The sequence below is a fragment of the Podarcis gaigeae genome (assembly GCF_964106915.1).
Source record: "Podarcis gaigeae genome assembly, chromosome: 7".
Lineage (NCBI taxonomy): Eukaryota > Metazoa > Chordata > Lepidosauria > Squamata > Lacertidae > Podarcis > Podarcis gaigeae.
In genome coordinates, this window is record NC_139683.1 from 62,881,010 (window position 1) to 62,898,825 (window position 17,816).

Sequence of the window (17,816 nt, forward strand, 5' to 3'; positions counted from 1 at the left end):
TCTATCAGGTACATTCTGTGTGAGTCCTTTAGAATACTGTGATAAAACCCTGCTGAATATAGGATCATTTTGCCTTAGGGAAAGAGAGAGAGAGAGAGAGAGAGAGAGAGAGAGAGAGAGAGAGATTGTGTGTCAAAGTGCGCACAGTTCAAGGTGGATTTCTCATCAGATTTTGCAGTGCTGGGACATGTTAAAAAGATTTTTTTTAAAAAAAAATCAGAGTGGTTCAAAAGGAATTAAATCTAGTTTTCAATGGCTGGATTTTCTTCAGAGCCATCAGCCCAAATTACACTCTGAAAGAGTTGACTAACTACAATAGCTCGCTATAAAATGGAGAAGAAAAACTTAATGCTGGCATTCCATGATGCATTTTAGTTTACTGAAATTTTTCCAAGCCCATTTATCTTCCTCTTACCAATTGAACTTTCCCCACTAAAGAGATACATTGAAAAGAGTTTTAAGTATAGCAAAATCTGTCATTATTCAATTGATTCTTAATAACATTTGTATCTCCTCTGATAGAGGCTCCCTCTTTACTTATTGAATACTTTAATAAAATAGCACTATTGTCTCCATTTTGAGAGACACGTCACAAGAAACATGGATAAGATTTGCATTTAAAAGCTTGCAAAATTTGCTCAAATAAATTATTCCCCCTGAACATTTGTTTCTCCCACCTACCAACAGCAAAATATTATGTTCAGTGTGGGTGAAACCAGTGTTAATGTATCTGACAATGGTTAGAGTTCAATACAAGTAGAAGAATAATGCCATGGACTCTAGGTCCTTTGGCATTTCTCCAGTATTAGAACACCAAATCATTTAAATGTACTTGGAAAGGTGTCTGGTTTTGATTTCAAGGCTGCTAATTAGGCAGAACCAAACTCATTGAGTATTCTGCTCCAATATTTAATTGCATTCACTATTTTTATTTTATTTTACAAACTTTACAATCTAAACTTTATGCTTAAAAATGAGAGCTGCTGTAGCATAGTGGCCTGGAAAGTGAGCTAAGAAATGCCAGTTCAAATCTTTCATCAGCCACCAACTCATGGGGTGACTTGAAGCAAGTCAGTTTCTCAGCCTTAGCCCCTCAGTTGCAACAGAGTATTGACAATTGTGACCTATCTGATAAGGTTGTTGTGAGAATTTATCTGATCTAATATTTATCTGTTTGCTTGTTTTATTATCTGTTAAAGGAATATATATGCTGCCTTTCATTTCAAGAAGAAATACCACAAACGCATAAAAGCAAACAGCAAAATAGGAAGTGAAACTTAATTAGGGGCTGCCACACAAACTGCAGCATGGTGGCATCCTTACAGTTTTATTATATAGTAAGCTATATTAAAAATGCTGTGGAAATATATGCAGTCTCCAGAGTTGGAAGCAACCTTTCAACAGCCATCTCATAAGTTCCAGATAGGATAGTAGAGACATAATTCCCTAGTAGGTGAGCAGCCACAAATCAGGAGAACTTATTGAAGCAACTAGGCAGAAACTACCAAAAAGAACATAGGAGGCAGGGGATAACATTATTCTACACAAGCAATGTGGCTATATTACAGTAGAAAAGGGAATGTCGACTGTAGTGAGACTTGCTAAGTTCAGTGGCTTCTTCTGCCTTTGTTATTTATTTGTTTCAATTTTTAAAAACATTTATTCAAAAGTTACAATACAGCATTCTCAGTGAATATATCCCCAAATAAGTATTTTTTAAAAATGGTTTCTTTTTCCATCTTGGAAGTTAACAAAGGTGACCAGAATTCTGGCTGTCATGGCCTAGCTAGCTATCCCAGTGATGTTTTCTTCACAGAATTGCTCTATTTTGCTGTAAAGTTCCAACTAATACTGAGGGGATCTTTCATGACAAGCAATTCCAGAGTCTCTTCCCCTGCAAGCAAAGATGTGCTTTTCCTTCACGTTGCAGCTGGTGTTTGAGTGAATAATCATTTCAGGATTTCAAACAGTATTTAGTCTAGAGGAAGATGGAAACCCCGCCCCCCAGATAAAGCAAATGTCCTTGGGGAGATAGTCTGTGTCAAAGGTAGGGAAGGTACAACATACCATATTCAAGGGATTCTCAGAGCAGAAGCAAGTCTGCTTATTGTTGTTCTTTTCCCTTCTTTTCTACAGAATGTTTCACTGTAATTTTTTAAAAAAGGAAAACGGGGAAATTCTGTAGATGGTTTACCCCCCCTAGGATATTTCATTTTGTGTGTGTCTGGTTGCCTTAAATTGGAAACGTGTTTATTGCTTTGTTGCATCTACAAGCCTCTTTCCTAGTACTCGGTACTACTTTAATTCCCTAAATAATATGTTTACCATTAGAGGTGTTTCCTGATCAAGGTCAAAACCATCTGGCCACTTAAGTACATTGCATGCAACCTTCTTGCATCCAATATCTGGTGGACTCAGTCTTAAAGAGAATTTGAAAAACAAAAAAAGGAGAGAATTTAAAATGGATTCTATAATGTGAATTTTTGTGCTGTGTGTGCGCTCACACATGCACACATTGATACATGGTTCATTGTATCCTACAGCATTCAAACATGGGTGCAAATGTTTCAGCTGCCATCTTTATTCAAAATGACACCCAACACCAAAACATCAAAGAAGACAGTCACCTTCACTTCATGCTGAGTCGGGTGGCAATATTTCAAGAGGCATTCAGGTTGGTGCAGTTGCGACTCATCACATCAAATTGGGCAACAGTGTCTTCAGGGCCATTCAGATTGGAGCAGGCTGGACCCACGATGCCACATTTAGTGAAGGCCTTCCAAATGGTGTAACAATATCTTCAGTGGCTTCCAAATCAGAACACGTTGGACCTGGTGTGCCAAAAGTCATGCCAAAGTCACATCTTGGTCTGCCATCTTTATTCAAAATGGCACCCATGATTCAAACACTCCCACTGCAGAAACCCTTGTGCTAATTTTGACAACAAAATCTTAAGAGGCAGCTGAATCTATCAAAAATGGACAAAGCACTTTCTGAAATATATAGTAGAAGATTATACCAGGTTTTCTCCAAAGTTGGTAGGGAAATATATTTTTATTTAGACAGGCCTTCAAATCAGAGCATAAGCTGATTTGAAACTGTGTTGCAATTGGTTTCTACTGCCTGTTTTATTGTTTCTAATTATGCTTTACCTGACTTGTTTTTATTGTTTTTTTACTTGTATTTTTATTGCTTTTTGAGGGAACTCCCTGGGAGGGTATGCTGACGGACTGCTGGGTGCTGAAAACTGCCCTTTCCACCTGTACAGGCCTGCCTGCTAAGACAGAAAATCACTTGTTCTCTAGGGAAGGGAGAGAAAATTGGTTCAGTTTGCTTTTTAATGAGAACCCTACCTAATTTGCACTTCCTCCCAAAAATTCATGAACAATGGCTTTTAATTCAGTCTATGACTGATTTCATCACTGTTCTATGAAAATCAGGAGAGTTGTCAGCCATCACTATTATCTCGTGGACATCAATAAACTTCTAGCCTTTCCGGTCTTTCATTTTAGAAAAGGGGAGGTAGAGAAGAGCTAGCTAGCATCATATGCCTGCCATTGCACCTTGGAAATGTTTCAGCTACAAAAAATAAATAAAAAATCTCCCATTTTAGGTCCACAGGTGCAAGCATCCCTCCCCCACCATGTTCTCAGTTGTTCCTGTATAATTCCACTTTAAGATAATTGAGTTGCCCAAGTGTAACTGAGGGCAGAATTTCTCCTTCAGGATCTTTAACAGAGTTGATGAAATATGAGCTAGAAATAACACAGCTTGAGTTTTAGATTCCATGCTGAGTTTACATGCCTAGCATTTAGGGCGGGGTGGGGGGGAGATATATACTCATAAATTGAGAAAATGCACTCTGGAACTCATTGGGATTCGGTATATATTGTGCTCTGTGATATCAGTTTAACAGGCAATGGTTTTTTCCCCAAAGTCCATTTGCACTTGAAGCATTATTTGGTGACTTGACTCTTCTGTTTTTCAGCTCAGCTTGATTTGCATTCTATCAGGGCATCTTTAGATCCTTCTTCAAGTTAACAGATGTAAGCCTTTTAAAGAAATTTGGCATAGTCCATGTCATAGCAGTCTCTAGGTCATAATCAGCAATCTGCCTTGGGCAACTAAGGAATCATGCATTCCTGATACCCAGCACCAGTTCAGGAGCTTAACCACAGTGCTCTGGATCAAATGAAGTTTCCCAACACTTCTCAAAGACAACTCAATACACATACAGCATAGAGGGATGCGGGTGGTGCTGTGGTCAAAACCACTGAGCCTCTTGGGCTTGCCGATCGGAAGGTTGGTGGTTCAAATCCCTGCAACGGAGTGAGCTCCCGTTGCTCTGTCCCAGCTCCTGCCAACCTAGCCATTCAAAAGCACGCCAAAGTGCAAGTAGATAAATAGGTACCACTGCGGCAGGAAGGTAAACAGTGTTTTCGTGAGCTCTGGCTTTCATCACATTGTTCTGTTGCACCAGAAGCTGTTTAGTCACGCTGGCCACATGACCCAGAAAGCTGTCTACGGACAAACACCAGCTCCGTCGGCCTGAAAGTGAGATGAGCGTTGCAACCCCATAGTCACCTTTGACTGGACTTACCCATCCAGGCATCCTTCACCTTTACCTTTTACATGCAACTAAGTCATGCTGTGGCAGATATGACGTATCAAGGGATGGACAAAGTATCCACAGCAGCCTAAGTCATGCAAAGGCCACCTGCACTTATACCTGTTACTACCTTGCTTCATCCAGGTAAACAGCAGTGACCCCATTATCAAGAGGATGACTCTGGGCTACTTCTATGTGCACTTAGAAGTCCCCTCTCCCTGCATCTGGTGCTTCCCTTTAACTCCCCCAACTCCTTCCTCTATCATCTGACAGCTGCTGTTCTCTGGCCCATCCAGCTGTGGTGCAGGATCAGTTCCTCTCCTGACCAGCCAGCATGCACTGGTGATGCTATCTCAGGTCAGCCATAGCCAGGCTACTTGATGGGAGTGGTGCTCATTTTCCAAGCTTGCGTTGGCAGTATTCACCCTGTGATATGAGAAGCCCTCTGTTGCGAACCAAAGTCAGAAGGGACAGAGCACACCATTGTTCTTTTTTTTAGGGGGAAAGATTTGTGCAAGTCAAGAAATTGGGTTAAATAAATAGGGATCAGTGTGTAGAAAGCACTGGTTATTGCGTGTCTTCATAGGATACTTTTAAAAACAGTAACAACAGCAACAGCAGCATTCCCCGCATGCTTCAATAGCAAGACCTTTAGGCTTTTTGTATGTTCAAAGTACAGCACCAATATAAAAATAATGCTACAAGTGTGTTGACATCCTGCTTGGCAGCCTGAGCTGCTTAGTCATTTTAATCAATGGAGATATGCACAACAGTTAGAAGTTTCCAAAGGTCAAAGAAGCGACTGTCTTTTCAGCTTTGAATCAGCAAAGATTTTCCAGTTTCTTGCAGACATAATGCCAAGCTTGCATCTGTGCGCCTGCCTTTTTTCTTTGCTTTGAAGAAACAGAGTAATTAACTAAAGGGCAGATCACACCACATTGAGCAGTAAATGATTGCACAGTGCAACTTCCTTTCTGCTTTCTCTCTCCTATGACAGCCAGTTTCAGAGCAGCTCTCAGGCTGGTTTATATATAAAAATGGGCCAATGAGCATCATAGAACCATTAAACACTTAACTCATTGATTGTGAAACAAAAATCTATACAATAGCGCTGGCACAATTATTCCCTTCTGAAATGGGCCTTATTGCTAATACAGAGAAGAAATAAGCTTTGTAATTAAAGAGCTCCTGAACTCTTCCAAAAGGTTTTTTTGTGTGTGTGCTTCTGCATCATTATCAGCATTAATTAATTTGTTTCGGGGTTTTAAAACTGTGGTGGCTTAATTTTTAACCAACGGCAAATTTTGTTGTGAGAGTGCCACTTAAAACCTTTAAAAGATCAAACAACAGCTGACTAGCCAAAGCTTCCCAATGTTATCTCTCGTTTTATGATGAACAATCTTCTATCGACTGATTTTTATAAGTGCCCTTTTATAACTGGCTTGCATTTGTGAAATCCTCATTCATTTATTTTATTACTACCATTAATTATAATTTTGAATGTTAGTTTTGGAGGCATGGAGCTCTGTATGTATTGATGGGGCCTCTGTTCCCCTCTTCAATAGCAAGCAGCATGGCTCTCCTGACCTCCCTCCAGCTGCATTGCTGCTTCACACCATGAAAGAACAAGCTGTATGGGCAAGGTGGCAGTGAGGTTAGCATGATGCAAGTGCACCAACAGGAACACAGGATTGGCTCTGTCAGCACACTTGCCCCATGCAACCTTGCTGCCACCTCTCCTTCCCCTTCTCTGTCCCAGTCTACAGCTGCATTGCAGCCAGATGGAGGTCAGCTGAGCAGCATAGCCTCATTATACCAGTTCCTCTTCCTCTTGATGGTTTCCTTCTGTCACACAATGCATTTTCAGGCTTAGTTACATACCCATTCATTCCTCACCCACTGCCATCCTTGGCAGCCACCTTTGTCAGTCGCCTAAGAACAGGCAAAGGGCGTCTCAGATGCAGAGTTTACCTTCCATGTAGGCGAGACCCTTGACACCTCTCTTTCTGTAATTAGCAACTGCTTGTTCTGTTCTGTGCCCTAAATACACCTGAATACAATTGAGCAGACTACTTCAAATACAAAGCAATGCTGGATTGTCAAATAGGTAGAGTTGGCACTTGCCTATGGGCCCCATGCTATTTAGGGGCTCCACGACAACAGATCAAAATAATATTGATTTGATATTGAAAGAAAATTACAATTAAGCTTTCTTAGTTCAATGTTCTCTCACTAGAGTGTGTGCAGAAGCCCACCTCACCCACTTCCAAGACTGCCTAGGGACCTCCACAGGGTTTAATCCAGCACTGATACAAAGTATATAAGGCATTGACAAATAATGTGCGCATTGATATTTATGGTAAGAGTCCATTGTGTTTGACTATGTTCATTGCATTGTCTTTCCTATCTCTGTCATTGCAGCTGCCATCCTGCGGTTGAAACCAGAGTGTCCACAAGCATCACAAAGCATCTCTACTTTGGTGTATATGCCATCATTTCTGAACTTGGAACGGGACACTGGTATTCCTGGGATCTGTGGTCTATTATGCTGCTAGTAGTTTTGCTCTGGTTTGCCCGACTGTATCTTCATTATTTCAGCCAGTGGGTCTTACTTCACACTATTTCAGTTCCTGTCACGAAGTAAGTATGGAAATGGAGTTACGTTTTGGAAAACATAGCACTATGCTACATAATGTCACAAAAAGAGAGGCGCAATAACGTTTGCATCACCTTTGGGTCTATAGGCAACCAGCCTCTTACTTACTTCCCATTCACTTGGTTAATTGTGAAGATTGGAATGGTGTTGTGGACTATCTGTGAAAGCTGACAGCAGAAGTATCTTATAGGCATCTCATTCAGTCTCTGTCTTCTTCCCACACTACTGAAAGGAAGACTAGCCAATAGGCAAAGAGCTTAAAACCAAGCCCTTATGGTCTGTTCTGAAACACACATTCAGGCAGCAAATCCTATGCTTGATGTTTTGATATCTTTCACAGTTCTGGATTTTTTCTCTCTTTGGTCATGACTTTTGGTAAGTGTCATGACCTTGGGGCCTCTGACTCCAGCTTAGAAGCGCTAGTGGAACCACAGTCTCCCCCACTATGTCAGAATCAATGACTGCTAAAGTAGCTGGGTCCCGTTAGTTCCTTTCATGGAAGATGAATCTGGCTACTGAGATAAAGCTGCAGCTCCTACTTAAAGTTCAGTTTGACGATGACTGCTGCTAAAGCAGTATTTCAACTCTGCAGTCTAAGACTTGCATGGAGCTGTCCAGGGTTTCCACTGAAACCTTGCCTTGCAGGGTCACAACATACCACTGCTCAAAACAGAACAATAGGACCACAGCTCCCATAGATCAGAATGTGATCTATGTGATCCCATAGATCAGAAAGATGTGCCTTCTGAAAAAGGCACTAGATACCTACATGGCCCCCACTGATTTCCAGGACATTTTTTCTGAATGTGCCTTAAGAGGCACATTGTGTGTGTGTGTGTGTGTGTGTGTTAAAAAACCCCCAACCAAATTCTGTTCTGTTATGATTGCATAACAAATCCAGAGTTGTATCGTTATTCCTCCACCTACAGGAGGTTCTTTGTTCCTGAGGATGCATGGAGTGAAACCACAGAGATGTGATTTCTGTAACATTCCCATTCACCTGTGTCACTTTCAATGTCATTCTCAAGCTCCCCCAGCCCTCATAAGCAGATAAGAGGCCTGCAGAGGGAGAAATCACATCCCCCTTCCACTCTGCTGGATCAAAGCAACCTTTCATCACTGGAGAGGCACAATGAGATACATCTTTTGGCTGCTTTCTTTCTTATTAAAATGCCAACATAAATAATTGTGTAAGTGAAGTATACCCATCAAGTAAGATAACCTACCTGTCTCTTGAACCCTCTGCTCCCTCTTTTATTTCCAGATTCCAGTTCTATCCTCATACGGTGGATTTGTGCTACCAGAACTCTTTGGTACGCACTAGTGAAGAGTTGGCCATGATTGTGGTGGGACCTTTGACCTTGAACACAGTGATGCTTCTTATGGTTCTGATGAGATGGGGCTGTCAGCTGTTGTTTGGCTCATTCCCTTCTTACTTGTCAAAGCTGATCATTGCTTGGGGACTGTGGACAATGCTAGACCCTTTGGCAGTGTTTGTAGTGGATGCCTTCCTGGGGGTAAGTCACTTAAAATAACTTTGATATGAGTCCTTGATGTAAAAGTTTGTTTTCTTCAATGACTCATCAAATGATATGAAATTCCACCCCTGGCGACAGCATACAAAAGTCGTCTTCTTTTTCCCCAAAAAATAAAAAAATAGAAAATTTTATGTTATTAATCACAGTTTTGATGGTAAGACATATGATCTCCCTTCTCCCCACTGCTCCCCAATAAATAAAACTACAACCAAAAAGATAGATTTTTAAAAAACTTTAAAGTGAAATGCTCCAATGATTGCAGCAACCTTAGAGATGACGGCAATATCATACGAAAGCTAAGGGGGGGGGGTTGTTTTTAATAAAAACTTTGACAGTTGTGATGCCAAACCTTTGCTCTCATTCATGTCTACAGCTTTTTCAGGCATTATATTGGTACTGCCTTTTTGCAAGTGGGGAAGTAAGGTTCTATGCACAATGCCACTGGATGGTTGTATGGAGGTTGTGCTATTTCTCCCCTCTCTTTTAAGGGAGAAGGAGCATAGAAGTGGGCACTAATTGCATGAGGTTGTGGGTGCATCTGCTCCTCTCCTATACAAAAAGGAGGCGCTCCCAAGGCAATCTGTGAACTGAAGCAAAAGTAGCCCTTTCCAATGCTTTCGGGAGGAAGAGAATTGACCAGTGGAATGGACCAAGCTTGGATGGTTTTAGCCCTAATCCACACATTATTCATGTGCAAAGCACCCACAGTTTCAAGCTGCATCAAGGCTGCTCTTTTCACATGCACAACCATTGTTGTCCTAGACACTGGTGCCCTTTTGGGATCGGTATGGTGGGAGGCAAGGAGACCAACAGTAAGCGGAGGCAGCTAATTCTAGTTTGCTCCCCATCCTCCTCCCTGCTCAGTTTTAAAAGAAGAAGAAGAAGAAGAAGAAGAAGAAGAAGAAGAAGAAGAAGAAGAAGAAGAAGAGGAGGAGGAGTAGTTTGGATTTGATATCCCGCCTTTCACTCCCTTTAAGGAGTCTCAAAGCGGCTAACATTCTCCTTCCCCTTCCTCCCCCACAACAAACACTCTGTGAGGTGAGTGGGGCTGAGAGACTTCAAAGAAGTGTGACTGGCCCAAGGTCACCCAGCAGCTGCGTGTGGAGGAGCGGAGACACGAACCCGGTTCCCCAGATTACGAGTTTACTGCTCTTAACCACTACACCACACTGGCAACCCTGAGACTAAGAAGGAGGAAGCTGACTTGCTGTCTCACCCCCTGGCCTGGTTTCAAGTAAGAAGGCAGGCAGATGGAGGTTGGCTTAGTGCAGGCTGAGGTTGGTGGGGCAGTGATCCAGTCACCTTAATGGACCAGCTTCCATGGGCACCAGCACTTTCCTCCAATGACTGCAAGTTGTTGGTTTCTTTGCATCTCACTTCACAAAGTGGCTTGAAGTATGAAGTCCATTGAAACAATAAAAAGGTCACCTAAAACAGCATGGAGTGTCCATGCCTTCCACATAGAATGAACATCAAGAGCATCAGCACTGTCCATCAGCACCTGACCATCAGCACTGTCCAAATGTCCAGGAGGACATGTATCTGCATGATGGCACCTGGAAGATGCTGAAGCAGGCCTTTCTATTCCACATGGAAAGGGCTACCACGGAAAAGACCCATTCTCTTGTTGAGCATGGTTGTCAGTCTGGGGACACCAACCTTTGTGCAAACAGTTGCTCATGCACAGATGCTCCACATGACTGGAACACCTAACCATGGTTATTTTTGAATATTGGCTGGCACAAAGGAGTTTGCATGCACCAGCAGCTACTCAAAGGGCAGAACTAGCACAGTAGTTTGGGGTCAGGGGTGGGATGTGAGCGCAGCCCTGCTTCAGCTTGAAACTGGATGTATTCTGCATGCAGTTAATGTATGAATAGTGCTTTCAGGATAGTCAAGGAATCAGAAACAAAAAATTGGGGGGGGGGGTCAGATTTCCCCCAGGACTCTCAGCTCAGCTTGCCAGTTGCCTCCCTCCACTAACTGCCTGGGGTCTGTGGTGGAGCCTTAGCAATGCACATCTTAAACCAGGCAGTCAGGACAGAGCAGCAGCACCCTATACCCTGGGAACCAGGTTTAGCTAGCAGATTCTTGAGCTGCTAAGACCTACACATGTTGGTAATAAGCGCCATCAAAAAACCCCAAAACATTCTTTGCCGAATTACTTGGGGAAATACTGGGCCACATCTTTTCAAATTGCTGTTGATGTCAACAGACCAGGTTTCACCCTATAGATATTGTATTTGCTCGAACATGCATTAAACACTTAGCAGAACATCAGAGCCCCTCTTCTGGTTAAAGAAAATGATGAGATGAATTTGAATAAATTGCCATCCTCTGGAGCAAGTTCAGGCAGAAACAGATCTGAGCATGGAATGTCCGTGACCACTTCTAATTTGACTTTGATAAGAGAAGTTCTGAAAAATACATCATGCTCTGCGTTGAAAGTTGCCAATATTTTCCACCAAAACTACCCGCACAAGGAACGCATTTGACTGAATGCCACGCGAAAGGGGCATATCCCATTTCAGAATGAAACCGAATCCCTTACATGTGTTTTCCATATTTGTACTTGCAATTTTGCTTCCCGCCGTTGGCATTCCTTCAGCTGCTATTTCAGATTTACTTGCCAATCAATTTATTTTAGATCAAGCATTTTAAAATGTTATGTTGTGGTAATGTGACATGAGTTATTTTAATGATCTAATATCTTTTTTAAAATTCTAAGTGGACTCAGCGCTTATGAAAGTTGACAGATTGATAGCCCTGGAAAATAGGGACCCATGTTGACTCACTTTCATTTTTAAAAAATTATTATTAAAGGGGAAAGTACAGATCACTTGACAGTGCACTCAAAAAACAAAACAAAGAAAAGCAATGACATGTGATAATAAACAGTATGAAGCGGAAACCCTTTCCTGCAAATATCTGAGGTTCTGTTTCCTCCATAAATAATTAGGCGCCAATGTGATTATATAATATTCCTTGGCTTTATTCTATATATTCTGTTTTATAGATTATGTTGGAAAGCATTCTGGGACTGTTATGTAAAATCAAGGGTGGCCCATAAATAATAAAATAAAGAGAATGATTGGTTTTGAAATGCAAGGCAAAACTTGGCAGGTCAGGAATACACCTAAGATAGAATCTAGTGATTCAGAGGCTGAGCCTGACAGAATCTGTACTGGCTTTTTAGGAGGACTGGGGCAAAAGTTCTCAAATCAGTACAATGGTACCTCTGGATGTGAAGGGGATAGGTTCCGGAGCCCTGTTCGCATCATGAGCAGAACTCAATCCGCGTTTGCGCATCTGCGCGTGTCATGATTTGCCGTGTCTGTGCATGCGCGTGATGTCATTCTGAGCATCAGTGCATGCGCAAGCGCGAAACCCGGAAGTAACCCATTCCTTTACTTCCGGGTCGCCGCGGGATGCAACCTGAAAAGATTCAACCTGAAGCAAACATAACAAGAGGTATGACTGTATTTGCAGTGGTTAAAGAGAGGGTGAAATTGCTCCCCCCCTTTTTGTATGTTTGTAGTGTGATTTGTGACACTCTCCCAGGAGTGGGGTGGAGCTGCAGTAACAGCCTCCCAGCAAGGGTGTCGCTGCTGCTTACAGGGAGGGGGAGGCGCAAGCTCAGGGTGCACTTCCGGAGCCAACTGTGTACTCCTGCCCGTGCACCTGGACACACCTGCAAGCCACTCCTGCAGTCACTGCAACTCCTCTGGTCTCCATTTGGCTGCTATTGACATTTCCCCTCCTGAGTGCCATGCAGCGATGCTATATCACATCGGCGTGTCAGTATTTGGGGACAGTGAAATGGCACATGCCAGCAAAATGAGGCTAAAAGACGGCTGGTGGGGGTCACCACCTGACCACACTGAAAATCACTGAAAGGGCCCTTCTTTTTGAGTGGCCCACAGGGGGGAGATGGGGTTGTTTCGGCCTTTGGGCCATAGTATTGGTTATCAGACAGAATATAGTTTCTTTTCAAGTCAGACCATTGAAACACTGACTGGTCAAGCTCATAGCAATTGCACAGCTTTTCAGTCCTAAATATGGACAACTCCTCCAGCAACAGGTGAGAGAAACCACTTACTACAGTGTCATGTCGCTTTAGTGTTGCTGCCAGACTTTAACTATCCCTGTGAACCACCATGCACAATGAAGTAGAAATTATAACACCACGATTACCATTGACTGACTGACTGACTGACTGACCTTCTTACTATGCTCTCTCTCTCTCTCGCGCTCTCTCTCTCTCTCTCTCTCTCTGTGTGTGTGTGTGTGTGTTTCTCAGCGTCTTCACTATGCTCCAGGCAAACCCATTGCTGACTGTGCCAAGATGTACTGGCTTTTTTTAAGAATCGAAGAATCTGGCATTCTGGGCATATTGATCACCCTACTGCTTTACACAATGCTGTTTCTCATTTCGTCTACATCCCTGTACCTGTATTTAATGAGGTAAGCTCTTCTTCCTTTTCCACTATTTCAAAATGTAAGATTCTTCCCTCTGTACCCAAATGGCCTGCCACGATTTCATCAAACAAAATGCCACAAGATGCCGGATTTGGTGTAGCAAATGTACCGAGAGAGAGAGAGATTCTTAAACTTGCTTTAAGATCAAATTCAGGCCTGTAAACAGCTGTTTACCTGGAGTGATTAAGAATAACAGCCACAATGTGCTTTTCCCCACTGCCCCATTTCAGGCTACTGATGGCCTGCAGGAGGGCTGTGAAACATGTTGTAGTCTAATACTTTTGGGGGCTAATTTAGGGGACTATCCAAACCCCAGCCATCAGCCAGCTGGGGCAGAAGGTGGGGGTCAGGATAATTGCTGAACCAGCTTGGAACTGGGATAGCAGTGAGGCCCAATGACATCATGTGAGGGTACGGGGACTAGCTCAATATCCAGTAGATCTCTACCCAATTCCAGAATGCCACATTTCATGATCATGCTAGCAGCACTTCCACCTGCCTGCACATTTAGTAGACAGTAGGGGAAGCTCTGCACTAGCTCTGCCCAATCCACCTCTCCTCCACCTCGCTGCAAGGGGGCGGGTTGGATTTATAGACTGCTGGACACAGAACTAGTTACGAATACTATTTGGGTTGTACCTGGCTAAGTCACATTCCCAGGAGACTCACTGAAATCAACTGACTAGTTGCATCCACTGATTTCAGGGGATCCTCTCTGTTTATGACTCAACTGGATCCAACCCTTTGTCCATTTGTATGCATGAAATACAAACAGAGCCCAGGTAGCGAATCAACCGTGATCCAGTTGTAAACCAACGGGCATAATATCAGTGCAATTGATGAGTAAGGTCTGTTCGCCAAAGCTTACGGCAAGTGATTTGGTGCCTAGATTTTGCTCATAAATAACAGTCCTAAATTGTCCTTAGAATGCTAATCCACTCTATTAGGTTCCCATTGACCTGAACTTCCTTTTTTAAGGTGGGTGTGGAACTGTGCATGGTTTAACATTACATGAATGTTTCTCTCTCTTTCTCTTCATTGAAAGTAGAATGGGGAGAATCAAGAGTGGAACCCTTGCACAGATCAGCTCTGGTGGGGGGGGGGGATGAAGCTAATGCTAATATCAACACAAATGTGTGTTCTAGCTAAACAATATGGATATATATATTTTTTCAGACTGGCAAATGAGATTGCTAGAGATGGATAGTTTGCACACAAGTAAATCATTTCTGTCTTTATATTATCAGAAGCGCCATTGTATCAAGCGGGGAGGAGGGAGGGAATACGCAATTTAAAACCCTACAAAGGGAATTCAAATCTTCTACATTCCTGCAAGCTGTACACAAGTCCAATGTACTGGTAGTCTAGTTAATTAGTTTTTGAGATGTTAATGCCTTCTTAATCATTGACTTAATAGTTTCGAATGGCTTCATAAGTTTTAGCTGCTGTCGTTTATTACTCAGGAAAATTAATTTAAATTAAAACATTTGTAAGGCAGATTTTTATGAGAATATTATGAACATCTTCATTGTCTGGGGAACAGGTGTGGGATCATCAAAGATTCTTTCCCTTCTGGATCAATCTTTGCATAATGTTTTACAATAAAGGGAAAAAGGTACTTCATTGGGACAATGCATCTTTTAAAATTCTTCATAACAAAATAATAAACCAAAGCATGCATGACAAAACTGGTTACATTACAGAAGCTTTCCCAAGCATTTCGCTCCGTGGAAGATACAAAGCACACAATATAATTATACCTGGATTTTTTAAAAGAAACACTTTTGTTTTATTGTGCACGGAAATGTCTATTGATAAATGCATTTCTGAGTGGCTACGGAAGTATCTTGTTGCACATTAAGATATTTAGGCTTAATGTGCACATAGACATTTTTGTATGCCTCAACTTTGCATCTTTTGCCCATTTACACTTCAACACAAATCTCACTGAAATGCTTTTTATACATGAAATTAAATCAGGACTTGCAAACTTTACCTGTTTTAGATGGCAAACAACCAACTGTGGAACTGATCCGTCAAAACTACTTCTGTTGATTATTTACCAGATTTGCCTCCCACAGGCTAGAATGAAGCTGATAATTAAGGCTGCAATCCTATGTGTAGTTTCTCAGGAGAAAGTTCCATTGAACTCAATGGAAGTTACATCCAAGTATCTATATACAAAATTGTGCCATAAGATAATTAGAACAAAGCCAAGATCCTTCCAAGAGTTTAGTTCCTCTACAGGTCTAGCTAATCTTGACAAAGGTTAGCTGCAAATCAATTAGGATATCAAGGATCAAATGGAGGAGAATGAAAGACATATGCAGATATGGTTCAACCTAATGAAAAGGGTTCAACATTTCTGCTTTCAACCATAATGATGTGAGTGAGTGAGTGAATGAATGAATGAATACATATATCTGCCTGACTTAGGAACTTTAGTCATGTTTCCCCACTCCAGTATTCAGGGAATGGAGATCCAGTTCTCTGCATGACTTATTGACTCTCCTTACAACTAGAAAAATAACAAAAAAATTCAGATTTGGCATTTGTATAATTTTGATGTGATTCATTCCACAGAGATGATAGGTTTTAGCTAATGGTGGCATCAGGCAGAACTCACTGGGGAGACCATTCTCCAATCTGGGAGCCACAACTAAAAAGGCTCCCTGAGAGATTTTGTGAGTTATCATCCCAGTCCTTGCCAGAGACAGACAGGACTCATCACCATCATAAGCTTCATGAGTGGTTTTGTTGGTCATACATTTTTTTTAATTGAATTTAAATAAAAGGAATGAGAAAAATAATAATATTGGAACTAGGTATTTCTCTTCTTTTGTTTGATGTGGTTTCTACTTCCTGTTTAAACTATAATATTGCTTCCTTATTTTCTTTTTTATTTGTCTAGATTTTGGCAGTATAACTTTTACAGTAATGAAGGGTTCTTTTTTCTGCATTTCAGGATGCACAATGAAGGCTGGTTAATGGATATATTCAAAAGGATTCAGAGTGATGAGGCAACTTTATTTGTTCCATTCGACTTGGAAATCTCCAACCAAGAGTTGAGCTACATTGTGAAAAAGGCAGAACAGTGGAGAGGAATCAATGGTGAAAAACGAAAAGTGAGTAGAATAGTATACCATCAGAGCTTTGCCACATGTTGGTTCAGGGGTATCTTTAACTTCTTTTTTCATTAAAAGTTGATTCATCTTTGAATGATATAGGGATGTTTGAGGAATTCATTTGTTAATTCTGGTATGAACTGACCCGATCCACATACCGTATTTACTCGAATGTAATGCACATCTTTCTTGGCCAAACTACATTGCAAAAATTAGGATGCACATTAGATTTGATGGTGCCAGCAAATACTTTTTTGGTTTCAAGGTTTTGAATGTTGAAGTGCACATTAGATTTGATGGCATATTAGATTTGCATAAATACAGTAGTATATCATGAAAGTTCAGAAACTGGGTTTATAAATTAGTCAGTGAAATGTCCAGTATTAAGACCAGCTGCATTAAAAGGCATGATGAGGACAAGCTGACGACTGAACTGACTCTGGGATCTGGTCAGGGAGAATCACCTAAAGGCATTTATCAGGACATGGGAGAGCAAACTGCCTCAAGGAGGCCACTTCATAGTCCACTTACTATAAATCAACACACACTTACCTGGTAGTAAGTCTAACTCACCTCAGTTGGATTTTTATCTGAGATGCACTGGGCCACAATGTTAAAGTAGTTAAGTGAACCTGTGAAAGGTTTCAGTTTTCAGGAAATCCCCTAAACATGTATACCAGCCCAGAAATTTGTTGGTGGGTTAGGTGGGACAGTGGCATTTCCATTATTTGGCTGGTTAATATGGAGGCAGTAGGAGTGAAAAACTAGTAAATGTGGGGATTCTGTCTAATAAAATAGCACTGCAGCTAAAAGGATGCAAAGTCTGTAAAGCTTTAACTGAGAAAGATCAGCAGTTTGTATAAATATATGGCCTCACTTGTCACTGCTATAAACATCTGGTGCTGTTCTAATTATTTTCCAGTTTCTTTCTCAATGAGAGTTTTGACCCTGGAAAACATAATAAAATAAAAAGGTGAATGTGTCAATTGAACAAGCAGATACTGTACACTTAGCCGTTTGTAAAGTCATTAGTGCCTGAAATTCTCCTTTGTGAATTTGGGTGCTTAATATTCTCTGGATGCTCTCTCAATGCTCAAATATTCGGTGAATATTTTAGTATTTGGAATTTGAAGGCCATTGATACCTGGTTTAAATGTTTAATATCTGACCATCAACATTTGTAGAAATCAGCATTTGTCAGTATTTAGCACCTGGTATGTAACAGGAGATTGTGGTAGTTTTCAAACTTTCTACCTTCAGGGGAAATTTTATCTTTAGGAAATGCTTTCCACACATATTTGCCTGACAAAGGACTTCAACCTCTTTCAGAATAAACTCAGTATGCACTCAAAACAAAAAAAAAATTCCTTCCAGTAGCACCTTAAAGACCAACTAAGTCAGTTCTTGGT

At 41.4% G+C, this 17,816-nt stretch overlaps 1 protein-coding gene across 1 annotated transcript in view; it reads left to right on the top strand.

Moving 5' to 3' along the window:
- Window positions 1-17,816, top strand: part of LOC310849383 (uncharacterized protein) — a gene marked incomplete at its 5' end in the record, with an annotated part of 87,028 nt that overhangs the window by 36,555 nt on the left and 32,657 nt on the right. Inside the window, 4 exons of the mRNA XM_083749548.1 lie at window positions 7,031-7,249; window positions 8,530-8,782; window positions 13,104-13,267; window positions 16,248-16,407. Coding sequence (XP_083605674.1) covers window positions 7,031-7,249; window positions 8,530-8,782; window positions 13,104-13,267; window positions 16,248-16,407 — 796 coding nt within the window. The remainder of the gene's footprint in view (window positions 1-7,030; window positions 7,250-8,529; window positions 8,783-13,103; window positions 13,268-16,247; window positions 16,408-17,816) is intronic.